We start from the raw sequence: 27,079 nt of genomic DNA, 5'->3' as shown, positions 1-27,079 counted from the left end.
CACATGGAGATGTTGTGTCCCTGGGGAGCTGATGTTACCATTAACACATTTGCTGCCTGATGCTCAGGTTGTTTTGGGCTGCAGCCTGGTCAGGACACTGATCCCTCTTCCTTTCTCCCCTATTTCATGTTCAAAGAGCCAGGCACAACCCTGAGAACAAAACTTTCCTTATATTTGAATATGGTGTTCCTCACCCTGGCTGAAGCATCTAAACCAGCATTGAGTGGCAAGACCTGTAGTATTTTTTTATGTATTTAAATACATAAATGTGCAGAAATCCAGAACTTCAAAGAATTTTAATTATTAATTTATTTTAATTTTAATTATACCTGTGCTGGCAAATCAAACACAGTGACAGGACAGAAAGTTCCAAGACTCAAGGCATGTCACATTTGTCATGTGGCACAGCAGTGCTGTCAACTGGAGGACTGACAGCACTTTTAGCAAATAGCAGCCAAAACAAATGTAGTGGAAAGAACAATTTTTACCTAATTTTGCTTGTGGGGGAAAGCTATTCAGATTTTAAACTAATTTGCCTGCTTTCCCCTCCCCTTCATACACACTGGTCCATACACACCCCACATTATCAGCCCTGCTGATACACACTGGTGTCACACAACTTTTGGCAGGCAACTCCTCAGCTAAAATAACTGACCTGTCAGAAAAGTCCTTTCATTGCTCCACCTCTTCACTGTTTTTGCCAGTAGAGTGGTTATTTAGGGTGTGAACTTTTTCACTCCAGTGAAAGGCTGCTGTATAACCTATGTGAAGGGTCTTATCTGTATATAAACTAAGCCCACGTGGGTTGGCCAGAAGATTTTTTTTAATTATTCCAAGAAAATTCTTTCTAATCTCAATGAACAGGCAGTTTATAAGCTCCTCTATTTCCATATCTGGGTTGGGTGCAGGTTTTACATACCTGCAACAGGTATGCAATAACAGAACTTTAATATAATATTATATATATATAATATATATATATAACATTATATTATATATATCTTAAATTGCATTAGTTCTTTTATTATATTATTAAATTGTATTAGTTCTTTTATTATACTATAATATATAATATGTATATAATATATTAATATAATAGAATAATATATTAATATATTATAATATATATTATATTGGCAATATATAATAAATTATTATAATAATATATTATAATATATTATATATTATATTATTAAATTGTATTAGTTCTTTTATTATAATATATTATATAATAGATATATTATATATATCAAAACATAATAAAAGAACTAATACAATTTAAGACATAACAATGATAACAATGTAAGAAAAAAACTGAACTGTTTTAAAATAAAAAATAGCTCTTGAAAAAAATGGATCCCAAAACCAGACCTCAAACAAAAAAAAGGAATTTACTTTGAAAGAAAGGACATTATTGTTTCTAGTCAACAGTGGGTTTACCTGTCACTGTAAATAAAGGAGCTTTTGTTGACACTTCTGCATGGGAATAGCCCCTTTCTTCATGTGGACATCTTCAAACACCCAGCCTAAGCTCACCAAGTTGCCTCTATCCAATTTTAGAGCCAGCCTCAGACTGGTACAAGGCTCTTCCACAGATGTCACACTTGATTTTGATTTTCAAGCTTTTCTTGAGGAAGTAAATCCTCAATGCAGAAGGATGTCACCTGAGCCACAGCTTTATTTGTGGGAAAGCCATCGCTGTCATCTCTGCAGTTCCCATCCTTCTGTGGATCACTTTTCTCTTTTAATTCCAGGAGAGGTCTGATCAGAAGACCATCTTCATTCATTCTGTACTCTTTTATTGCTTTCTTCTGCCTCTGCTTCTGGGTGGCTGCCAGCTGACGCAGCTCCTCTGGCAGCTCCATGCAACTGGGCTGATAAGGGAAAAAGAAAAGAAAAAGAAATCAAAATAATACAAATACACACACACACACGTTCTGCTTGTGATAAGAGCTCCCTCTTATAATCAGGCAATGGAACAGAACAATCATCTCTTGTTAGATCTCTGGAATGTAGCAACAAACAATACTGCAAAGAGTTCCCTCCCCTCTCTTTCTTTGGAAGGAAAACTAAATGGAAAAATATTGGACTTGCATTTACTGTTGACTCCTTTGTTATGAGGATGTTCCAGATTTAAGTGGCACATATAGGAGCATTCACATATAGGATTTAAATGTCTCCTGAAACACCTTTTCTGCATTATGAAATTGTTGTGAATGCCAAAAGGAGGGATAACCAGTTCATGTTTGCTTGTAAGAGCAAAGGCAGCTTTCCCAGCTTGTCATTAGAAATCATGGTTTTCTATCCTGTAAGAAAACCCCTATGTGGAAAAAGTCAACATAATTAAGAAATCAACAAAACACCTGCTTAGAATGTACATTAAGGGAGATGCACTCCTTGATTTAGTCCTGAGCAGTGCATGGGACACTGTTCAAAATATTCCATTTGTTCCTTAAATGCTCACCAGCTTTGTAGGAACAATTAAATTTAAAAAAAAAAAAAATAATTCCACAGTTGTGTTCAGCTGTTTTAAGCAGAATGACCCAAATGAGGAAACTTGATAAAAAGTTGTAAGAGGCAGTCAAGCAAATTCAATCCTAGCAGGCAGCATGGAGACAACTTCAAGACAAAATGCAAACAGTGTAAAATAAATGTTACCTGACAGCCAAAAATCACAGAAAGCATTAAATGAAATTGGCAGGACTACAGGTTAGGAGAATGGATACTGTGAAGTTCCTTCAGGAAAGCACAGCCACATTCAAATGAAGACAATGGTAAGCATGAAGTTACAGGGGAAAAAAAAAAAGGAGCCAGTCCAGAATAATTTTACTAATACTTAAAAAAATATCACTGAACTAATGAAAAAAATTTTCTTTAAACACAAGAGGAGCACAGAATATCAACTATGCTGCAGGGCCAAGTGGTAAGAATACAAAAGCAGCATGGTAAAAAAGACTATTTTTTTTCTCTTCTACATTTAGCATGAAGATATGTGGGGATTCCCACACCAAAACCATTCATTATGTACCCAGAATCTGTTTCAGATTGTCCCATGAATACTTAATACTGAGACTCAAAATACAAAGAGCAAGGTAGATTTTACCCAAAATTCCTTAACAGTGGGGAAGATAAAAACTCTGAACTAGGAACTTTAGGAATCTTGCTTAAAACCTGCCTTGACACCCAGGGATTGGAAGAGGGTGAATGTTTAAAGATCCGGGAAAAGCTACAAGAAGCAAGGTGCTGGTAAGTCAGATGTGAGCACAGTGGCAGAAAAACTAACACCACAAGTGGACATAGAGATGAAAAAAAAAGAATTCCAGCAGCTTTTGTAAACAGGAGCCATGCCTCACAAAATGTAGGTCTGGAAGCCTGCACAGATCAGAGGAAGGCTAAATAGTTTAGATAGGGTTAGAGAAAAACAGTAGAGCAAGCACTTACTTGAAAACACCCCACCTTCAGTTCTGTTTAACCAGAAGAATGTACATCCAGCTTCCTACAGTGAGAGGAAATCTACACCTTAAACCATTTAAAGCTAAGCTGCACAAAAATTCAGACTTTGTGTTCATAATGATCAATATGAGCAGTCCCAACTCACCTGCTAATTAGGAAAGCTGGTTCAGGAAAGCAATTATATGGAGCCAGAGAAGAGAGTTTATTCCATCATGTGTCAGGAACATGTTATCTGCTGTTATACCCAACTCTGCACCTTATCTACTGCAGCTTCAGTGCATGGGGAAATCAACTTGGCTGCACAGGGGTCCTAAAGCCCCATGATCCTACAGCTCTGCTTGTGAACTATCACTCCTTCAACAAGAAAGCACCTTTACCAGAATATTTCCTTCTTTAACTGAGGGGTTCCCGGGCTATGTTTGCTTCTTTGAACCCTAAACATTAGAATCATAGAATTGGCTGGGTTGGAAGGGACCTCAGGGATCATCAAGTCCAACCCTTGATCCACTCCCGCTGCAGTTCCCAGCCCATGGCACTGAGTGCCACATCCAGGCTCTTTTGAAATATCTCCAGGGATGGAGAATCCACCCCTTCCCTGGGCAGCCCATTCCAGTGTCTGATCACCCTCTCCCTAAAGAAATTCTTTCTAATGTCCAACCTAAACCTCCCCTGGCACAACTTGAGACCTCTTGTGCCCTCTTGTCTTGCTGAGAGTTGCCTGGGAAAAGAGCCCAACCCCCCCCTGGCTCCAACCTCCTTTCAGGGAGTTGGAGAGAGTGATGAGGTCTCCCCTGAGCCTCCTCTTCTCCAGCCTCAACACCCCCAGCTCCCTCAGCCCTTCCTCACAGGACTTGTGCTGGATCCCTTCACAGCCTCCTTGCTCTTCTCTGGACCTGCTCCAGCACCTCAATCTCCTTCCTGAGCTGAGGGGCCCAGAACTGGACACAGGACTCAAGCTGTGGCCTCCCCAGGGCTGAGCACAGGGGCAGAATCACTTCAGTATTTCACACAGAACAGTATTTCACACTGTTTTGTTTAGCTGTCCTGTACTTCACATAAGTTTCTGCTCCACAATTACTTTTTAATTTCATTTTACTATTTGGAGAAAGAAAATCTAAATGCAAAAAAATAGTGTCAATCCAGTGTCAGAGGTATAGAGATACAGGGTATAGATATACCCTGGAGGTATAGACAGTTAAAGAATCTTACATGTGTCAATTTAACCTAAACCTCCCCTGGCACAACTTGAGACCTCTTGTGCCCTCTTGTCTTGCTGAGAGTTGCCTGGGAAAAGAGCCCAACCCCCCCCTGGCTCCAACCTCCTTTCAGGGAGTTGGAGAGAGTGATGAGGTCTCCCCTGAGCCTCCTCTTCTCCAGCCTCAACACCCCCAGCAGCTGCATTTACCAACACACAGTATTAAACTACAAGGGGTTACATATTTAATACATAGAGCTCCTTCACTAACCCTTTCCTAGTGACAGCTGCACAGAAACCCATTTTAGTTGATGCCTGCAGAAGAAAAACTACTCCTCACAGCTTTGCTGAAAATGGAGGGAACTGCAGAGACCTTCAGGGTGGGAAATTTGTGTTGAGTTCTCCCTCTCAGCAGAAGGGAAGATTATCAGTTTCAGAAATATGCTGAAGGGGGAAGCTGAGGGGGTTGATAATGAAGCATTGGGGATGGGCAGTTACTGGTTTGCACCTGATTTGAGGGTAAAACTCAAGATGCTTAGGAAGGAGTGCCCACTTTTCAGAAGACTCAACTACAGCTTGCAGATGATGACAGAAAAAGCCACAGAAAGTGACAATATATATTTCCAAAAATGTCAGGATCAATTACATGCCTTTCTTTTTGTTTTTTTTTTTTTTCCTCAAATTTCCATTTCCTTCTGTTCTCCCACTACTACACCATCAAGGATATTGAATTATTATTTTTGGCTGCTCTGGAATACTGGCAATACTTGACTGTGGGGATCAACTGCTAGGATGCATGACACCCATCTTTTCTGCAACCCTTTCCCAAAGGAAGCTCTAATCCATGGAGCTGCATCCAGCCACCTTGTCCTCCACCTGGCACACCAGCTCAGGGGGGCAGCTCCCTGGTACATCTTCTATAACTGCTGAAACAACTATCAAATGACAAATGACTGTGTTTGGCTGTCCAAAAACAAGGTGGAAGTCTTGCTGGAACAGCCATCCACTGGCTGAACATAAGGACTCTGTTTCTTTGTAACTTCCAGCAAAGCATCTAAAAGATTAAGGGGAAGAGATGATGGCTGAAAACAGAGTGAAACCACCAGTGGCTGCAGCAATTGTTCAGGAAAATTATGGCACCCAAGTCAAAGAGACATTTGCACAAAATATGTAACTGCTGCTTTCTCTGCTCTTACCAGAACATTGCTGTAAAAGCAATAAACTCTCATTAATCTCCATTCCTACAAGCTTGTCTACAGCCTCTGACAACCTAGGACTTTGTTCCCATAAAATAATTTATGAAAACTTGCTTGAAGTAAAGGGAAAGTACAAGCTACTGTTGGAAAAAGCTGTAACAAAACCCACACTAATCATCCATGTTCAAGAAACAAAAAAAAAAAAAAAATTAGACACAGCTACATGTAATTATGCATAAATCTGAAATCAAACACTCCTGAATATGGCAAAAACCTCTGGGATGGTCTGACCATAGCAGCAACTCTGCATTTACCCAGAAAGTGCTTCTGGTATCCTGCCACCAACAGGGCCTGTTGGACCACACAAAACCACTGAGGAAGAAGAGGTGCATGTGGAAAACTGACTGCAGAGACTGTTCATACAGAGCCCAAGGAAGGTGGTGACAATTCCATTCATCACTCTTACACACACTTGTCTCTCCTCAGCTCTCAGGGGCTTAGCTTTTACTCCATCATTATGCATTTCTGCTTTTCCTGGGTGCTATTTTCAAAGAGGAGGAAAAGCAGGGTCTGCTTAAGATCTGCTCTCAGAGGGTGACCCTGCTGATGCCACAGGAGAGCTGAATCTGCCCCAGTTGTCATTATTCAACATTATTGGTCACTACTCAGCATTATTCAATTCACACACAAAAGCCAAGGCACCTTTTTCACCAAAAAGATCCTGAAACTGCCCAAGGTGATGCACAAGTGTAAGTTGTGACAGTGTAAAAAGGGAAAATAGTTCAGTGTAAAAAGGGAAATAGTTCAGTACAAGCATTTCCCAGGCAACTTCCAGCTGTAGCTCCACAAAATGTAAGAAGGAATAACACAAACCTTAGTGGTGGATAAATTTCAGCAGTAAAGATCCATGAAAGTGCAGTACAATACATGGAATGGCAGGAAGTATCTTGACTGTTACCTCGTTCTGAGAAATGGTCTGAATAAAGGCTTTTGATTCAGGGCTTAGCCAAAAAGGACAGAAGTTGCACAAACAAAGCTCCCCTTCCACCCCCTTTTTTTTTTTCCTTAAAGCAGATTTAGCTGAACTCATCAATTTGCAAAGGATTTCCTTAACTTTGTTAACCTTATCAGTGAAGAAACTGAAGCAAGAGAGCAGATTTCACTAAACCAGACTCCATATTTGGAGTTTAAACGTGTACTGCAAGCAGATTTTAAATAAAATAGAAGAAACTTTCACTTGTGTGATCTTCTCATAAAATTTAGAAATAAGAAATTATGAATAATGAAATGATAGTGAGAATGGCTACCTGTACTAGAAGATTTCTAAAGCAACTGCAAGAAGTGTGATTATCAGATGTGATATTTAACAGATCTTCAAAATGCCACTTGAAATGCTCAGGATTGGCTTAATTCCCTGGCTAATCTTACAGAATAAATGGATTTATAACAGGATTGGTTTCAGTAACTTGGATACCACTTTTTAAAAAACCTATAAGCAATCCAATGCAAACCAGAATTTGTACTCTTCAACAGTTTTTTACTTTGTGCCATTCTTACTTTTGAATGCATTTTACATTGGAAATTTAGATGTTAAACTAACTTTTTTTCTCTGAACAACTTTCTTTTTTTTGTAGCTCTCCACTGAAGAGAAAAGGTTTTCACATATGACCTCTTCCATCGTGAAGCAACTATGACCTCTTGTGGTTATTTAAACTAATCTCCTTCTAATCCTCAATAATGGGATTTACTGCTCTGTGCCCTGAAGCAATTCCCAAAGGATTCAAGCATATGCTTGAGTGCTTTCTTAAACAGGGCAAAGAAAAAGACAATTTCTTTCATAAAGCCATTCTCTTTTCCTAATAAATATTTCAAGACAAAAAGTGCAAAAATGAGGTGGTAACAGACTTTAACCATGTAAATTCAGTCTCTTGTTCATCCTCTCAAAAATGAGGATGTTTGATCATTCACTTTTCATCTGAATTTAGTATCAGCAATATCTTACAAAGCTATTGCAAGCCCTCCTAAGATTACTTGAGAAGGCAGAAAAAGGCCACAATATCACTACTTGTTTAGTTTGCATGGACCTTTGCTTTTCATTAGTGCAGGATGATGAGTTCCTTAACTAAAAATCTGATTCCACTGCCATGCTTTAAAAATTAACAAGCAGTTAAAGAAGTGTCCACCATACAAGAGCCACTCCAAGGTATATGGGTATGCACTACTATTGCTTCTATGTAATCAAAAATGCAAAGTCTTACTTAATTTTTTTTTTAGACAACACAGGTGAAAATATATTAAGTAGATAACTCAGAGATGCTTTCACAGAAATAAAAAGCTTTGGCAAACAAGAGAGAACACTTCTCAGAAACAGACAGTATAGAGAATCATAGAATGGGCTGGGTTGGAAGGGACCTCAGGGATCATCAAGTCCAACCCTTGATCCACTCCCACTGCAGTTCCCAGCCCATGGCACTGAGTGCCACATCCAGGCTCTTCTGAAATATCTCCAGGGATGGAGAATCCACCCCTTCCCTGGGCAGCCCATTCCAATGGCTGATCACCCTCTCCATAAAGAAATTCTTTCTAATATCCAACCTAAACCTCCCCTGGCACAACTTGAGACCTCTTGTGCCCTCTTGTCTTGCTGAGAGTTGCCTGGGAAAAGAGCCCAACCCCCCCCTGGCTCCAACCTCCTTTCAGGGAGTTGGAGAGAGTGATGAGGTCTCCCCTGAGCCTCCTCTTCTCCAGCCTCAACACCCCCAGCTCCCTCAGCCCTTCCTCACAGGACTTGTGCTGGATCCCTTCCCAGCCTCCTTGCTCTTCTCTGGACCTGCTCCAGCACCTCAATCTCCTTCCTGAGCTGAGGGGCCCAGAACTGGACACAGGACTCAAGCTGTGGCCTCCCCAGGGCTGAGCACAGGGGCAGAATCACCTCCTTGGACCTGCTGGTGACGCTGTTCCTGAGCCAGCCCAGGATGCCATTGGCCTTCTTGGCCACCTGGGCACACTGCTGGCTCCTGTTCAGCTTCCTGGCAATCCAGACTCCCAGCTCCCTTTCTGCCACTCTGTGCCCAGCCTGGAGCTCCCCATGGGGCTGTTGTGGCCAAAGCACTTGGCAGCTTCTATATGCAGAAGAGCTCAGCAGTAGTGACAACAGAGCAGGAGAAAAACAGAACAAGATTTGGGGACTAAATGCTCTGACCAAACAAGGCAACCCTGGCAGCTCCACGTACCAACACTTTACAACTCCTCATGCCCTCACACACACACAGAGCTGCTCCTGAGCCCAGACAGTCTCACATTTAACACAAGGCTTGTGTAGCTCTGCCCATGCCTTAACAGCTGCATCTCACCACCCAAAACTTTAACTTGAGGTGGATTTGTGCCAATGGACTGAGATGAAATGCAGTGATAACAGAAACAAGGTGCATAAAGTAGGGTGCAAAGTTGCAGAAAAGGAAGGTCCTGCAGCTATGTCCTCCAGTGTTTATCCACCAGAATCTTAGATCAAATCACCAGAGAAACAGACAAGGTGATACCTACCTTTGTGCTCCTCAGGTGAACTCCAGAGCCAGTCTGGTAAGTATTTAAATAATTCTGTACTACAGCTGTCAGGTCAGACATCAAGGTATCCATCAGAGATGAGTGGAGCAGCAAAAGGCACAGAGCCTCCAGAGCAAGTGCTTTAAGCAGAGAAGCTGGAAGGGGTCTCAGGAACCATTTGTCAGGACTCTCCTGTATATCCCAATGCAAATGAAATGTTATTTAAGTAGCAGAAGTTATAACTAAGCTTTTCATCACTATATTTTGCAGTTTACAACAGATCTCCCAATGCTGGTGTCTATTTTCAGTGCTACTGAATGCTTGCAGCTTCTAAGGCCACCTGTGGATATTAAAGAAGAGGGAGTTTGGGAGGAGGGACTGTTTCTTTTTTTTTGTTTCTTTTTTTTTTTTTTTTTTTTGTTCCAAAAAATACAAAAACAGACAAAAAAAAAACCCAACACACACCTATCCCAGCATTTAATGCTAGGTTCTCTCTTGCCCAGCTCTGAAACTAGGTTGGATTGGTAAGAGCTGAAAGATCTAAAGGAAAAAAAAAAAAAACCTCCCATCAAGGGCAGGGAAACAGATGGGGATAGTAATATCTTCAGCCATCACAACTGGAATCAGAAGAACAGGAAATTAAGTCCCAGTTAAGCACCACGACTGTGATAATCTGAGCAAAGCCACCACTGCAGAGAAGCTTCTACTGGTACTTCCCACACACATATTGCACACTCATTTTCCACTTTTTGTTGTCAGGCCAATGGAGGATTTGGTCTGGTTTGTTCTGGTTTCACTGGCATAGAATCATACATTCAATTTTCTTTGCAGGAAAGCTGCATTTTTGAGAAGGCTGCAGCACCTCATTTGGTGGGAACAGAGTGGAAAATATATTTTGGTTTAATTTGTGGCTGGCTATGGTGCCTTTCCATAGTGAATGAGGTCTTTGGCAGTTTGGGGTTAGCCAGGTGCTAAGAGCCAGGGCAGCTGATCCAAGCTGACCAACAGAAGTATTTTGTACCATAAATGTCACACTTGCTATAAATAGGGAAGTTTACCAAATATTTGGCTTTTCCTCAATGCTGTCATCATCCCTGGAGGGCCTCCCCTGTCCCTCTGCCCCTGAGGGGCATCCTGGTTGCTGTGACCATTTGTTCACAGGTGTTTGACATTTGGCATTCACCAGAGTGTGCAGCTTGTGACCACTGTGTGGTCTAACATTGTGTACTTTTTATTAGTATTTTAAAAGTATTATTATTTTATTAAATCTGCTTCTGTTTCAACTCATTTGTTGTTCCTTTTCCCAACTCCCCATCCTGGGTAGGAGGGAATCACTGAGAGGTCATTGGTGTAACAGCTAACTAAATGAAGACATAAACTAAGGCAGGGATACTGCCATTTGCTTTAGATTTGCCATGCTGGGTTCTCTAAATTGAAAATTTCAGGTACACTATTAGAATTCCAAAATTTCTGTAAGATTAAAACTGTGTTCCAAGTCTCACTGATTAGCTATTATAGCAGTATCAAATAACATTTAATCCAGGCTTTTGAAAAAGATTAAGTCTATGAGCAGGTAAGACAAAAAAAACCCACTCAGATTTGCTCAGGAAATTACAAAAAGAGTATGAAGACTGAAAAAAAGTGTTCTTTTGGGACAGAGTTTGTTGATGACCCTGCCTGTATAGTGAAGTCTCATTAAGTGTCTACTTCCCATATTTAATGTCATCTTTGGAAGTCTTTGGAACTTTTCTGAGTCCAGTTTAGGGGCAGTTCTGTTCATTACATTTATCAACCATCTCAGTGCAGCAGTGAATGCCCCATTAACAGCTTTGCTGATAATACCAAGCTAGGAGGTGCTGCTGACTGCCCTGAGGGACAAGAGGCTTTGCAGAGGGATCTGCAGCAACTGGAGCACTGGCCTATGATTAATGGGATGTTAAATTTCCAAATTTAACATGTGGAAATGCCAGGTTCTGCACCTGGGACAGAGTAATTCTGAGCAAAAGTGTAAGTTGGGAGAGGCAGCCCTGCAGAAAAGGGATCTGGGGGTGGTTTTACTCACTGTATGCAGCATTGCTGGTGCCCCACCTTGAATACTGTGTGCAGTTCTGGGCCTCACAATTTAAGAAGGATGTAAAAGTGCTCCAGTGTTTCCAGAGGAGGGCAATAAAGTTGATGAAGGGCTAGAAGGAATGTCCTATGAGGAGCAGTTGGGGACTTTGGGCTTGTCTAGATTGGAGAAAAGCAGGTTGAAAGGCAACCTCATGGCTCTCCACAGCTTCCTGGAGAGGGGATGTGGAGAAGGAGGTGCTGATCTCATCTCCCTGTTACACACATGGTGGGAATGGGTCAGAGATGTGTCAGGGGAGGTTGAAACTGGACATTCAGAAGCATTTCTTTACCTAGAGGGTGGTCCCTGGAATAGGCTTCCTAGAGAGGTGGTGGCTGCCCCAAGGCAGTCAGTGTTTAAGAGGCATTTAGATAATGCCCTTGATAACATAAACCATAATAACATGGTTTAACTTGGTCAGCCACAAACTGGTGAGGCAGTTGGACTTGATGCTTGTTGTAGGTCTCTTCCAACTGAAAGTCTATTCTATTTATCCAGCTTACATTCCCCAAATCTTTGGAATGAGTGGCCCATTAAGTTTGAGCTATTAGGAAATACCAGCACAAGTACTTCTGCCAACTAAAGCTTGCATCTGCCCCCCAAGTCAGGCTTACAAAATGTCCTTAACTACAGCAACTTCACCACCCCATAGTGCCATGCTCTTAAAAAAAACCAAAAAACTGACAGAGACATCTCAGGATGGGGGCAAAGCACAGCTCCTTTACTACTCTCTCCTGAGAAACCTTGAGCACTCAAGACAAGCATCCACAATCCCACTCAGAAAGTGCCTCACTGAATCACTCACTGAAGCCATCTGCTGCCTGCACTTGATGCTGGCAAGCCACGTGGAAGGGATCTTCAAGTGCTGCATCAAACACTCCTGGAAGGAGCAGACACGGTGTGGAAGGAAACCTCCAGTTGCCATTGAGAACTGCAGAGTATCAGCAACCTGGGATGGGAGGGACCAACAAGCCATGAGCAGCAGCTGGCAACCCAGGGCAGAGAATGGGGGGGGTTGATGAGGGATGAATGTCAGTGAAGTCCACTGCAAACAGATTAATTGTAATTTCGACTGCATACAGCTGCAGAGTTAGGAATGTTACTCCTCTAAGCTATAAAGTTACATAAAAGGCGGTCCCCTGCATCTTTTAGGAATGATTTGTAAGTTTTATGCTCAAGGGGGGCAGGGGGGAAGGAGGAAAATGGAAGGAAGGAAGGAAAATAAGGAAGGAAGGAAAATAAGGAAGGAAGGAAAATAAGGAAGGAAGGAAGGAAGGAAGGAAGGAAGGAAGGAAGGAAGGAAGGAAGGAAAAGGAAGGAAGGAAAAGGAAGGAAGGAAGGAAGGAAGGAAGGAAGGAAGGAAGGAAGGAAGGAAGGAAGGAAGGAAGGAAGGAAGGAAGGAAGGAAGGAAGGAAGGAAGGAAGGAAGGAAGGAAGGAAGGAAGGAAGGAAGGAAGGAAGGAAGGAAGGAAGGAAGGAAGGAAGGAAGGAAGGAAGGAAGGAAGGAAGGAAGGAAGGAAGGAAGGAAGGAAGGAAGGAAGGAAGGAAGGAAGGAAGGAAGGAAGGAAGGAAGGAAGGAAGGAAGGAAGGAAGGAAGGAAGGAAGGAAGGAAGGAAGGAAGGAAGGAAGGAAGGAAGGAAGGAAGGAAGGAGAAGGAAGGAAGAAGAAGGAAAGAAGAAGGAAGGAAGAAGAAGGAAGGAAGGAAGGAGAATGAAGGAAGGAGAATGTAGGAAGGAGAATGAAGGAAGGAGAATGAAGGAAGGAGAATGAAGGAAGGAGAATGAAGGAAGGAGAATGAAGGAAGGAGAATGAAGGAAGGAGAATGAAGGAAGGAGAATGAAGGAAGGAGAATGAAGGAAGGAGAATGAAGGAAGGAAGGAGAATGAAGGAAGGAAGGAGAATGAAGGAAGGAAGGAGAATGAAGGAAGGAAGGAGAATGAAGGAAGGAAGGAGAATGAAGGAAGGAAGGAGAATGAAGGAAGGAAGGAGAATGAAGGAAGGAAGGAGAATGAAAGAAGAAATGAAGGAAGACTTGTAAGTTTTATACACTATTAGTCTAGGACTCCTTCTAGAGCAGTCCTTGTCCCCAGACAGCAGACAGTTAGGAGCAGAACAAAAGAGAGTAAACACAGTGATATTTCCCCAGGATACTTATGGGTTTGCCTTTTATCTAAAACCTGAGCTAGTGATACTCTTTCATCATGTTTTCCTTACATAGGAAGTTGTCAAAAACCTGTTGCCTAAAACCTGATTTTGCCAGTAAGGTTCATCTTTGGCAGCACCACAGAACCAGATGATAAGTGGACAACATCCTCCAGCAGTGACTGCATGGCATGGTGTTTGCCTGCTTCTCATCCTGGTTTCTTCCCTTTTACTCCTCTGCAGTAAGAGCCAGAACAACCCCAACTCTTGTCCCTAACTAAGTAAAACAACAGTAAATGGAAATACTGCAAGAGATGCACAAAGACAATGGAAAAGGGAAACCTGGAAGAGAGAGAATTCCTAGGGGAATGGAGAGGGAAAAAATGAAAAGCCCAAATGTGAGATGGAGGCAGCTGTAAGAACCTACCCTTCAAGACTTCCTCTGCTACTCAAAAGCCCAGATTCCCACTCTGGTCATCTGAAAACCCCACTTATAGCCTTTTTTCCTCCCTTACTCTCTCCTTTCTCTCTCCTGAGAAACCTTGAGCACTCAACACAAGCATCCACAATCCCACCAACAAACCCATGAGCTTACAGACCAGCCCAGTTTTACTGCAAAGGTTACAGCTGAAGACACTGAGGCTGAAGACCACTCACAGCAGCACCAGCTCAGTCCCTGCACTAGTGAGCACATAATTTTAATTGACCTCTTCTGGCCTCCCATAGTGAGGGTAAATTCCAAGCCCAACCCCCAATTCCTAACTTATCAATAAAGTCTTTGGGAAAACAAAATAAAATCTTCCTGTTCAATAGCAAAGGCAAAGAAACTGATGTGATTTATTAGTGACTAAAGCTGCCTCTAAGGCATCATCTAAATAGCTAAATGCTGCCTTCTCTGGAAGCCATGTATCTGCTAAACCTGCCAGAAGAAAGTGCTAGGCCAAGCCACTTACTGAATTTCCAAGGAATAAAGGACTGCATGAAGGTATTGTGAAGAAAATGCAAAATGTTAGAGCATGACAAGTAGAACAAGCAGTCTTGGAGTAAGGAAAGAAATGTGAGACCTTCTATGCTCTGTGGTAGCACAGAGAATGTAGGGCTGCCTGTACTTCTGCTGTGCTGGCTACATTCCTGCAGCTCAAAGAAGGCTACAACCATCAGCTGAAAAGTGGCAGAAAACTGATCTGGAGAAAGGACCTGCAACAATTCAAATGGATGAGTTCAAGGAAGAAAAGAAAATGGAGAAGATGTAGGTGAAGCTGACCTTCACTGGATTTTAAGCACAAATCACCAGCTAGAGGGAGTTTCCATCACTCATTACTGAGTAGTCCTTTGTATTCTGATCACTAAAACCTTCTGTGGTCTTTCTCTCTTAGTGGCCAAGTGTAGATGAAGAGGAACCTCAGGAAAGACATTCTCAAGCAATTACTTTCTTTTACTCCAAGCCAAAAAAAAAGATCAAGTTGAAATCTATGGAAATATAGTGCATTTGACAGGAAGCTGAACAGGAGCCAGCAGTGTGCCCAGGTGGCCAAGAAGGCCAATGGCATCCTGGGCTGGCTGAGGAACAGCGTGGCCAGCAGGTCCAGGGAAGGGATTCTGCCCCTGTGCTCAGCCCTGGGGAGGCCACAGCTTGAGTCCTGTGTCCAGTTCTGGGCCCCTCAGCTCAGGAAGGAGATTGAGGTGCTGGAGCAGGTCCAGAGAAGAGCAAGGAGGCTGGGAAGGGATCCAGCACAAGTCCTGTGAGGAAGGGCTGAGGGAGCTGGGGGTGTTGAGGCTGGAGAAGAGGAGGCTCAGGGGAGACCTCATCACTCTCTCCAACTCCCTGAAAGGAGGTTGGAGCCAGGGGGGGGTTGGGCTCTTTTCCCAGGCAACTCTCAGCAAGACAAGAGGGCACAAGAGGTCTCAAGTTGTGCCAGGGGAGGTTTAGGTTGGACATTAGAAAGAATTTCTTTAGGGAGAGGGTGATCAGACACTGGAATGGGCTGCCCAGGGAAGGGGTGGATTCTCCATCCCTGGAGATATTTCAAAAGAGCCTGGATGTGGCACTCAGTGCCATGGGCTGGGAACTGCAGTGGGAGTGGATCAAGAGTTGGACTTGATGATCTCTGAGGTCCCTTCCAACCCAGCCCATTCTATGATTCTATTCTATTCTATGATTCTTCTAGGTGGTTAGAGTGTTTCTAGTAAAAAAATTTCAGTGCTGTCCAAACAAGGAGAGAAAAGACTTAAATATTTAAATAAAAATAAAACCATCTTTGTGGTTAATATTAATAAAAAGTCTAATCTGAATGAACAGTTACAGAATAAACTTGCCCACAATGAACACAATGCTTTAGCTTTCACTGTGAGAATCTTTGGCCAAATTCACTGCAAATTGATCTCAAATCTGACAATATCAGTGACTTCTACATTTTATAATTAAACCTTGCATGGACACTTGTCTTATGGAAAGTCTCAAGCTGTCAAATTTTCTTCTTTCAGCACACACCTCTAGGAAGAAATCTATTATTTCTTTCAGTACTACACGGATATGCAACAAAGAACATTTTAAAACAGGAATTTCAGAGTGTGAGAATGCTCTAGCCTCATGATGCAGCATCCAAGTGTCCCCAAAGGCAATGTTAGGGGAATAAGCACTGACAAATGACAGTTGCAGACTCACTCTGCAGTTTTTTAGGCTGTTACAGTACAGCAGGGACACACATACAAACCCCAAGGCAGCCAAATGTGAAATAGCAGTATCAGATTTTTACAGACATTTTAATTAAAAGGTATTTCAACAGGTGATGTTTAAGTACCATAAGAACATCAAGGAAGAAGACAGAAGGTGAACACCTAAAGCTTTCACTGCCATGCTCTACACGTGGTGTTAATTATTTTAGGTGATTCATTGCAAGGAATAAATATTTGCAGCAACTGGCCAAAAGCAGGGATGAAAAACATTTTTCAAATTATGCAAGCAGGATCCCATCTAATCCAGACTTCTACATTTCATACCTTCTAGGGGCAAAAGGCCAAACTAAGATCAGAAGGAGACTCAGAGAATCCTCCACTGTATAAAGCTTAGTATGTAGCCAAGATTAGGGCTTTGAAGAGTTACTACAGGCAGTCATATCTATGAAATAAAAGTCAGTGTACAGGCCAGGACAAGTTATACACACTGATGCATAACATATTCATGCCCATTGTGCAAAATCAGAGAACATAACACAATTGCTTTCTCAAAAGTCTCTAATTCTCCACTTAGTAGTGCAACATTAGCTACTACAACTACCAGGGCCAGCACCAGTAAAAACAAGATTTTTGTGCTAACCTAGCTTGTTCTCTCACTTCCAACACTGGTTTTATAAACAGGTTTTTCCCAGTGATGGATACCTGTAACCTGAGTATTTTTCTACACTTGTGAGAAGGACAGAAAGAGTAACAAAGAATATAAAGCACAAGCTGACCTGGCTTCTGTTTAAGTCACAGTAACCTCAGGTTGTGCCAACTTCGATCAAAATCACTGATAATATATCTTATAAAAATAACCCAACCAATACACTTGCTGTTAATATTAGATACTAAGGATCTTTTAAAAATGGGTCCACACAAGAATCTAAATAACACCATGATCAGTCTTGCCTGCTGCTTCTTTGTAGCTGGAACAAAACCACTACATTTACTTAGTTCACATTCTAGTATAGCAAAACCTTCTCTGAGAAAATGCCCTGAACAAAGCTGAAGTGTTTCTTGCTGAATCTTTGATTGCCAAACAGGTTATTTGAAGGGTACCTGTGTATCAAAGACATTGGAGAGAAGGACACCATACTGGTGAAAGAGGCAGTCTGAGATCCAGCGGCAGTCGTGCATGATCTAAAGCAAGAGAAAGCTGTCAAAGTTGTGTCCAGTTTTGGTGTTGCTAGATTATATAAGTGACCTCAGCCACTTGAAAGTGTCCTCACATCTCCTGTAGCCTTACCTTCAAGATGTTTTTATCTTCAAGCACCATTTGTAATCCATTTTTGAAAGCCTGAGGTCCCAGAAGGAAGATATCAAATAGGAAAATCCGGCTCTTTGTTGCCATCTACAAGGCAGTTGCAGAGAAAATGAGTGAGGGACAGAAGAAGAATGGGTTTCAAAGCAGTAGGGAATCATAGAATTAGCCGGGCTGGAAGGGACCTCAGAGATCATCTAGTCCAACCCTTGACCCACCGGAGCAGTTGCTAGACCATGGCACTGAGTGCCACATCCAGTCTTTTTTTAAATGTCTCCAGGGACGGAGAATCCACCACCTCACCGGGCAGCCCATTCCATTGCCTGATCACCCTCTCCGTGAAGAAATTCTTTCTAATATCTAACCTAAACCTCCCCTGGCACAACTTAAGACTGTGTCCTCTTGTCTTGTAGAAGGTCGTCTGTGAAAAGAGTCCAGCTCCCACCTCGCTACAGCCTCCCTTCAGGTAGTTGTAGACAGCAATGAGGTCTCCCCTGAGCCTCCTCTTCTTCAGGCTGAACAGCCCCAGCTCTCTCAGCCTCTCCTCATAGGGCCTGTGCTCGAGTCCCTTCACCAGCCTGGTTGCCCTCCTTTGGACCTGTTCCAGGACCTCTACATCCTTCTTAAACTGAGGGGCCCAGAACTGGACACAGTACTCGAGGTGTGGCCTCACCAGCGCTGAGTACAGGGGCAGAATCACCTCCCTGGACCTGCTGGTGATGCTGTTTCTGATACAGGCCAGGATGCCATTGGCCTTCTTGGCCACCTGGGCACACTGCTGGCTCCTGTTCAGCTTCCTGGCAATCCAGACTCCCAGGTCCCTTTCTGCCTGGCTGATCTCCAACCACTCTGTCCCCAGCCTGGAGCTCCCCATGGGGTTGTTGTGGCCAAAGTGCAGGACCCGGCACTTGGCCTTGTTGAACCTCATCCCGTTGGAATCAGCCCAACTCTCCAGTCTGTCCAGGTCCCTCTGCAGAGCCCTCCTGCCTTCGAGTTGGTCTACACTTCCCCCCAGCTTGGTGTCATCTGCGAACTTGCTGATGATGGACTCAATCCCTTCGTCTAAGTCGTCGATAAAGATATTAAACAGAACTGGGCCCAACACTGATCCCTGGGGGAATGCACTGTTGCTCACAAGCCATCATTTCCTATGCACAGGCATATGCTGGGAAGAGCAGGTTTGGTTTCCTTAATCCTAATTCATGAACAAACCTTGTTTTTTGCCAGAGGTGCTCAAAAACTCTCACAGTAATTAAAAAATAACAACCCAGTAGTCTGCTATACACAGTTAAATACACCATTTTGAGCCATATCAACAGCAAACTCTATGCACAATACTTAAAATAAATTCCCACACCTATTACAGTGACACTTTGAAAGAACCACTTGCAAGAAAATTCTTGTGCCTGTGACATTCCTTTCACTGTCAAAGACCACTATCAAAAAACGCTGTTTTCCACCTGAGCATTTCAAACAGGATATAAAATTTAGGTTTTGCCTGTGTTCAAAATGATTGTGATGTAAGAAAAGTTGTTATTTGAAAGCAATTTTGCCATACCAAGGCAAATATTTTGTAGACATTACTGCATAAATGAGCTGAGTTTGAAGCACAAACTCCCACACAAGGTTTTGCTTGGGAAAAACCCACTCGCTTTCAAACCTGTTCAAAAATAAACTAAGATTTTGAGCAAACATATTCTCCTTTCAACACTTCTTTTTCAGATGCTGATAACATCACAGCTAATTAAGATACTGTATCATTGTCAGATGAGGTCTTGCAGGTTTTCAATAGGTAACAGCTGTACTTGTGTAACACCTCTACCTGTACACAAGTGCAAAAAGATGGCAAACAATGTTACATCATTACATACAAATTTATATATTATGTAGAAGTTATTGTATTTTAATATATTTTATCTTATTATATTATTTTATATTTTTATATTATTTATTATATTGTTATTATATTAATATATCACATGCAAGTAATTATTATATTGCCTTATAGTAGCATAATTCTTTCTGTAACACTTTCAATTAAATAACTGATCTGGAAGAATATCATATTCCTTACCAAACCAGCTATGTAAGTAAGTTTTAAACACAAATATTTCCCCAAATATTTCAGTTATGCCTCTGTTTAGTGTCACATTTTGGGAAATACCTGCCTCTTACCTCAAGCAATGAGAGTTTCCCATGACGACACAAATTGACACCTTCTCCTGCTACACTGACAACACTCTGCTGTTTTAGGTGGAGTATCTAGTGAAAAAACAAAACAAAAAGAAAAAAATGGAATAAAAAATAAAATTAAAAGTGCCAGAGAATGATAGGCAGAGGGACAAACAGTAAAATGAAATTTTTCTGGCCATGACCTGTATTTAAAAATGGAATACCAAAAGCACAACAAATCTCATGTATAGTGATCCAAGAGAAATAAACAAGATTCAGTCCATTATAGATAAGAGTTGAAAATTCCACAACTAAAAACATCAATGGTAAATTTAGCAAAGATTATGGACAACTAAAGAACACAGACTCTCTGGACCTCCTACCAGAAAATTATCCTAAGTAGGTTTTAGGAACTTCCTTAAGATTACATAAATAATATGTTCCCTTCAGATAAAAAAAGATAACTCATTTATTTTCCATGGTATAACAGAAAAACCTATTACTGTCACAGACATAGAAATTTTTCAGACAATTAAGATAAAGAAACCTGTAGTGCACATGTAGCATGAGGCATAAACAGAAATAAAAAGCCAGTTTCTTTTCTAGCAACAGCTGTCTGTGAGCAGGGAAATCTCTTCCTGTGGGGAAGAGGTTTTTCCTCTGTATGTGAAATAGAAATACCATGGGATGAGGCCAAATGTCAACTGGTGTTACTGCAACACAAAATGGCATGGAGAACCCATAGTATTGCTGGTCTTACTCAGGATTTCAAAATGGTATTAAATTTAACAATAAATCTATCATTGGCTGCAAGTTCTACCAAGTCCACTTATGTTGTTATACATGATTTAAGAGAAAAAGGTCCAGGACTGTCCAGAGGTCCAAATACCTACTAAAATGACACAATGATTTCCCTTTCCTAATGCCAACAAACACTCATGCTGTTCCCTTCCTAAACAAACTAATTATTCATTAAATAGTAATACTGATCATAGAATCATAGAATCATAGAATCATAGAATCATAGAATCATAGAATCATAGAATCATAGAGGTTGGAAGGGACCTGGAAAGATCATCTAGTCCAACCCCCCTGCCAGAGCAGGGCCCCCTAGAGTACATCCCCTAGGAACGTGTCCAGGGGGGTTTTGAATGTCTCCAGTGAAGGAGACTCCACAACCCCCCTGGGCAGCCTGTTCCAGGGCTCCGTCACCCTTACAGCAAAAAAATTTTTTCTGATATTCAACTTGAACCTCCTATGCTCCAATTTACACCCATTACCCCTTGTCCTATCACTGGTCACCACTGAGAAAAGCCTAACTCCATCTCCCTGACACTCACCCCTTACATATTTGAAAACATTGATGAGGTCACCCCTCAGTCTCCTTTTCTCCAAACTAAAGAGACCCAGCTCCCTCAGCCTTTCCTCATAAGGGAGATGTTCCACTCCCTTAATCATCTCAGTAGCTCTGCGCTGGACTCTGGACTCTTTCAAGCACTTGTCCTTCACCTCAGCCACTGGTGACAGAAGCTGAAAAAAAGGAACTAACAGACACTAATGCAGACTCACATCCACTCACTGCAAACTCACAGGCACTGCACTCTTTCCCTGCAGATTTGCACTCTTTGAATAGACTTGGATGCCACCAGAGGAACTATTTCTACTTGACTTAAAGAAGCCAATTACCACCTATACTCAAATTTCACTGCAGTATGCAAAAGTGATTTCCAGTGTAAGATCTTAAAAAGCAGTGCTCAAAAACCTGGATGGATTCACACCTCATGGCTCTAATGACAACCAGAATGACCCAGGCATAGAAGTAGTTGGAGAAGTATTGGTAGTGGATCAAGGGTTGGACTTGATGATCTCTTGAGGTCCCTTCCAACCCAGCTGATTCTATGATTCTAGGATTCTAAGTCACATACACTGTGCAAGAGCTTCCATCAGTACTTACTGCTGAGCCAAATTTCTGCTGGAAACAATCAACAACTGTGTACTCCACACTCTCTTCTTCCTTCTTCTCTAAAAGGAAGAAAAAACAATTGTTAGATTTACACAAAGTATGTGTTTTAGTTTTATAATCACCCGTCTGCTGTAGCTGTTCAGTTCTTCCCTCTCCATGTCCTGAACACACCTAACAGGTCCCTGAACTGGAATTCAGACAAGTATGGTCTAGAGCATGAAAAAAATTCTGTCTTTTTGACAGAAAACCTCAATCTTTTAAAGTGAGTTATGTGTTACTTTTTGTCATTATTATGCATGGAAGAAAAGGAAGGGGAAAGGGGGGAAAGGGGGGAAAGGGGGGAAAGGGGGGAAAGGGGGGAAAGGGGGGAAAGGGGGGAAAGGGGGGAAAGGGGGGAAAGGGGGGAAAGGGGGGAAAGGGGGGAAAGGGGGGAAAGGGGGGAAAGGGGGGAAAGGGGGGAAAGGGGGGAAAGGGGGGAAAGGGGGGAAAGGGGGGAAAGGGGGGAAAGGGGGGAAAGGGGGGAAAGGGGGGAAAGGGGGGAAAGGGGGGAAAGGGGGGAAAGGGGGGAAAGGGGGGAAAGGGGGGAAAGGGGGGAAAGGGGGGAAAGGGGGGAAAGGGGGGAAAGGGGGGAAAGGGGGGAAAGGGGGGAAAGGGGGGAAAGGGGGGAAAGGGGGAAAGGGGCCACATTGTAGTATTTTTTTATCTTAACAATCTCTAATGAACAGATAAAGTAGGGCTCTCTTTAAGATACTGCCCTATCTTTAGGTAAAAATGCACGTTAGTAACACGCATCCATGACAACACAGGGACAATCTTCCCTGTGTTATATCCAGAATAATAGTCAATTAAAATATCAGAAGAACACACTTTTAAAGGCTCTCCCAGATCACAAGAGCCCTTGCTGATTTTCTCCTCCAGCACACGGGTCATTGCCTGTGCAGGTCTTGCACTGTTGTCACAGCTCTACAAGAACAGAAGGAGCTTTTGGATCTGTGCTTGGGTCTGTGTGTGAAGCAGGAACCACACAACTCAATCATCACAAGCACGTGAAAGCCAGCACAGAAACCAAGAGCAAAAGTCTTCTTGAGCTCTGAGTTGTCTGTCGTGCCTCATACATTTCAGGAACAAGAATAAGATTAAAACAACAACCAGAGAGGAATGCTCACTGGGCTGAAAAACTTTGATTTCTCCAAAAGATCAGCTGTGCTGCACAGCTGTTTTCACAGTTCACAAGAGCCAGAAGATAAACATCCTGGAATGCAGATTCCAGGTTCACATCAGATCCTTCTGATGTGAATGTGTCTGCAGGCAAAGAGCATATCTGCAGATAACAAGCTCTGTACCTTTCTGTGATCATTCTTCTTTCAGAATACATCCTGTTCTGATAGAGGCAAACCAAGAGATTACAACTGCTGGGAAAGATGTTGAACACCAAAGACAAACTAACTACACTGCTTCACTAAAACCCACATTACCTGAGGGGGAGTATTTTAACCTATTTGAGGCTCTGAGCTGGCTCTCCAGGGAAACACAAGGAGAATTCCATGGGCCACAACCTGCTTGTCCTGTGTCTGCTTGTTTGTTCCCTTCAGCAGCTGAAGTGCACCTGCAGGAGCAAGGCAAGCAACCACACAGAGCACAGAAGTCACACATCACATATTCCACCATGGAATGGTGGAAATGTCCATCATGGACATTTTCATAAAGAAAATTACTTCATCCAATGCCATCCACTGGCATATAAAAAATAAGCAATGGCCTGTTACATGGGAAGCAACTTCCCAAACCAATGTGCATTGTTTTTAAAGAAGATCTTGAAGCTGCTCAATAATAAGCTTACTTTGTACAAAACTACACATTTCATTTTCACATTTATTCTGGAAGCAAAAGGGGAAAGCAGAACCTGAACAGATGCTCACTGCAAAGATCAGCAGTGGTTTCAAGGGAAGAAAGAGTTCAAAGTATGAAGAATTAAGAACCACACAACTTAAATATCTGCAAATCTTTTCACTGAGTCAATAATATTTGATTCATTAGTTAGCTACTGTAATTGGAAGGTGATTTTATAAAGTTCATCAATACTTAGAACAATTATAACTACCAAAATGTTACTGTAATCAAATGGAAGTTATTAAATCTTACCAAATGGTAGCAAGACAAAAAAAATAATAAACATGCACCTGGTTGAAGATGTCACCACATGCTTCATTTCTGTGACAGGGCAGTCTGAGGTCAATACTACTTCACTGGGAAACAGGATTTATTAGTATAAATTTCCTTATATTAATATAAAAACATTCCATTATGATCACAAAGCTCCAGTCATGTACCTCTCTATCTCAACAGAATAAAGCCATTAAAAAAAAAAAACCTTTCTGACCAACCTTTAGATGTAGCTGAAGAATCCTGTATCTAAAATTCTGCATTTAAAGGATTAACACAGGCATCTGCTACTGAGGTTAAGCATATTCAAGTATGTGTGAACACAGGCTTACTTAACAGGGAGAAAAAAGATAAGGCAGCAGCATGAAAGAAGCATTGCTGGTTACAATTCTATGTGTTTTAAAATATATTTTAAAGATTCAGTCAACACCACTTGATTCCCACTCCTCTTAAGAGGAAGAATGAACTATTCAAATGTGATCTTGTGAGAAGACTCCAAGGAAAGCCATCCAGGAACATGGATCTGCAGGACTTTGTAGCATTCCTTTTACCAGTTTCCTGAAGTCACATTTATACCTGGTTTGAGAGCACCTGTATAAACCTAACCTGCCCTGTGCAACTCTCCTGGGACTGTTCTACCACAAAAGAAGTGCTCATGGGAGCACTGAGACCACAGGCTGAGAGGGAAACAGAACAAACATTCTTCTACCTAGGAACACTAATGGGAGGAAAAAGAAAGATAAAAAAAAAAGATAAAAGATAAAAAAGCAAGAGAGGCAAAATGTAAGCAATAACTTCAGAGAAACTTTTACACAGTAGAGGCCTTTCAGTCACCACCTTGCTCACCACTTGAGAGCAGAGAAACACAAACCTGGCACAGCTGAGTCTGAACATTAGTATTATACTAAATATAAGTAGGGGCTGTACATTTTAGCAAGCACATCCCATCCCTTCTCCTACCACGAAAAGAAAGAAACATTTCTACATACTCAGAGGGCACTGCTGCTCCCTTCCCTGAATTTGGTTCATCCAGCAATTCCACTGCAATAGAAGCAAAGAATTTATACCCCAGTGCTGAAAAGCAACTTTTAGACACCCATTATCTCCCCAAAAAGGATAACTATAACCAATACTAAGCACCACAGGACGTGGACATAGATATAAAAAAAATATAAATTCAGAAGTATAGTTTAAATTATTTTACATTCACTCTGATGTACAGGTCTATACAAAACAACTTACATCATTAGCCTAGAAAAGGTGTCTTTGCAGAACTCTAGCCTTTAAACAAGACTAATGGGTTAGCATCCCACCAAAACCAAAGTCTGTATCAAACTACAACGACTTACTTTACAGACTATTACATTTAGAAGAAAGCAGACACAAGGAAAAAGGCAGAATGCAGTCAGTTAGTCACTTGGAAGTCCAGTATTTGCCTTAGAGCTATTTCACCCTCATCACTTTGCTCCTTGGCAAAGCAGATGCCAACAGAAAAGCACAGGATCTTTAATCATTAGAAATTTTTTTCCTTATATAAGCTCATATTCTTATCACTAGTGAATCACTGAAAGGGGCTCACACAAAGAGACCACGTAACACAGATGCTTTTCCTATGCAACTAAAAGCAAAAGCAAGAACTAGAACTTTATGCATAACTTCCCAGCAGAGTCTATTAGTGAAAAACTTCCTCATTCAAGAACATACACCAATGACTTCAGGACATTAACAAGTAACTTGCCTTCAGGACACTAACAAGGGGCATGCTTATCTCATCTAATTACCTTCAGAGTTGTTAATTTCATTAGTGGACTTTATTCATTATGTATTTAATAAGCTTTAATGCAGTACACTTACAAAACCTTTGCAAAGTGGGGAATTATTTCACTGCTAGATAACTGTGGAATAAAATCTGTGTGGCTGATATGACATTCTAATTCCTACTGACTTTAGAAAAAAAAAAAAAGATATGCAACTGAAAAATTCATCAGAATGATAAAAAGAATTGAAATGCTAAACTCCAAGTTGGCATGATCCCTGTGCCCTGAAACGCTGTCAGAAAAGGCTCACCACTGACTATTTCATGGCCAAAAAACATCTTTAGTCCTGGAGTGCTTCTGCCCGTTTCCAAGTTCTTCACTGAAATGAGGGAGAAAAAAAAAAAAACAGACATACAGTAGGTTCCACTGTTTGTAGTAAAAACTTTTACCATTTGCAGAACAAAGGCAGGCCATAGGACCAGGTGGTACTATTAACCAGCAAAAAAAAAAAAAAGTAATAATCAAATGGGTTAAGTTTCAGTCTGCAGAAAAGGGTTTCTACAAGGTGACTGCACCGAGCAGGAGACAAACCCTGGGTCTTTCCCCCCCTCTCACAGGGGAGAGCACTGGCAGGTGCAGCTCTGATCTCTTCCATATTTTATCCATCCCAGGGCCCATTTTGGCTCCCGGGAAGCACCCAGATGCCCACACTGATACAGTGCCCAGGGCACTCTGCCACCCGCGCCTCCACCCTCCACGGCACCGGGCCACGGCACCGGGCCCATGGCACCGGGCCCCCCCGCTCCCCTCCCAGGCACTGGAGCCTTCTGAGGGCCGTCGGGGCGCGGCCTTGACCGTCACGGCACCGGGCCCCGACCTGACCGCAGGAGGAGGCTCCGCTCGGGGCCCAGGTGCTGCAGCACCCCCTGGAAGACGCCGCATTTTAAGGTGACTTTAACGCTCCTCTCCAGGAAGGCACCGAAGTGCTCACTGCTGCGGGCCATGCCGCGGCACCCGGACGCAACGGAGACGGAGCCACCGCGGCGGGACACAGGTGGCACTGAGCAAGGGAGGGGCCGCAGCGAGACACCGAGGCGCCGACCACGCCCCGAGGGCGGCCCCATCAGAGCCCGCACCCAACCCCCGCGACAGCGGGGCCGGGGCTGTCCGCACGCTGCTTTCTGGGATTCGTAGGCAGCCTCAGCCTCAGCGGCCGCGGCTCCAGAGATGGCGCCTGCGCCCCGGGGGCGGGGGGCGTTGTGCGCCTGCGCACGGGTGTGGGCTGGCGGCTGAGGGGCGGAGGGAGGTGGGCGGCAAGGGCCGGGCCGGGCCGGGTCGGGGTCGGCGGGCGGGGCGAGGTGATAAGAATCGGTGGGGCCTCTGTTTCCGCCACAGTGGTGCTGGGCG

General features: G+C 42.6%; 1 protein-coding gene across 5 annotated transcripts; it reads right to left on the bottom strand.

Moving 5' to 3' along the window:
• Positions 1–1,372: 1,372 nt before the first annotated feature.
• Positions 1,373–26,889, bottom strand: EXD1 (exonuclease 3'-5' domain containing 1). 5 transcript variants are annotated; one of them, XM_071744726.1, is made up of 12 exons: positions 26,550–26,889; positions 25,983–26,051; positions 24,905–24,956; positions 23,933–23,998; positions 23,228–23,358; positions 21,744–21,811; positions 19,793–19,879; positions 17,603–17,707; positions 17,416–17,496; positions 12,303–12,446; positions 9,388–9,579; positions 1,373–1,874 (listed from the first exon to the last, which is right to left on the bottom strand). In XM_071744726.1, the coding sequence occupies exons 1-12, from the start codon at positions 26,794–26,796 to the stop codon at positions 1,599–1,601; spliced, it is 1,518 nt and encodes a 505-aa protein (XP_071600827.1). In that variant the 5' UTR covers positions 26,797–26,889; the 3' UTR covers positions 1,373–1,598. The 5 variants fall into 5 exon arrangements, with proteins under 5 accessions (XP_071600827.1, XP_071600830.1, XP_071600828.1 ...); XM_071744729.1 differs by having other exon boundaries at positions 26,687–26,836; XM_071744725.1 differs by lacking the exon at positions 1,373–1,874 and adding an exon at positions 4,831–5,702.
• Positions 26,890–27,079: the final 190 nt, after the last annotated feature.

The sequence above is a fragment of the Heliangelus exortis genome, chromosome 5 (genome assembly GCF_036169615.1).
Source record: "Heliangelus exortis chromosome 5, bHelExo1.hap1, whole genome shotgun sequence".
Classification (NCBI taxonomy): Eukaryota; Metazoa; Chordata; class Aves; order Apodiformes; family Trochilidae; genus Heliangelus; species Heliangelus exortis.
This window is presented reverse-complemented; position numbering and strand designations above follow the sequence as displayed.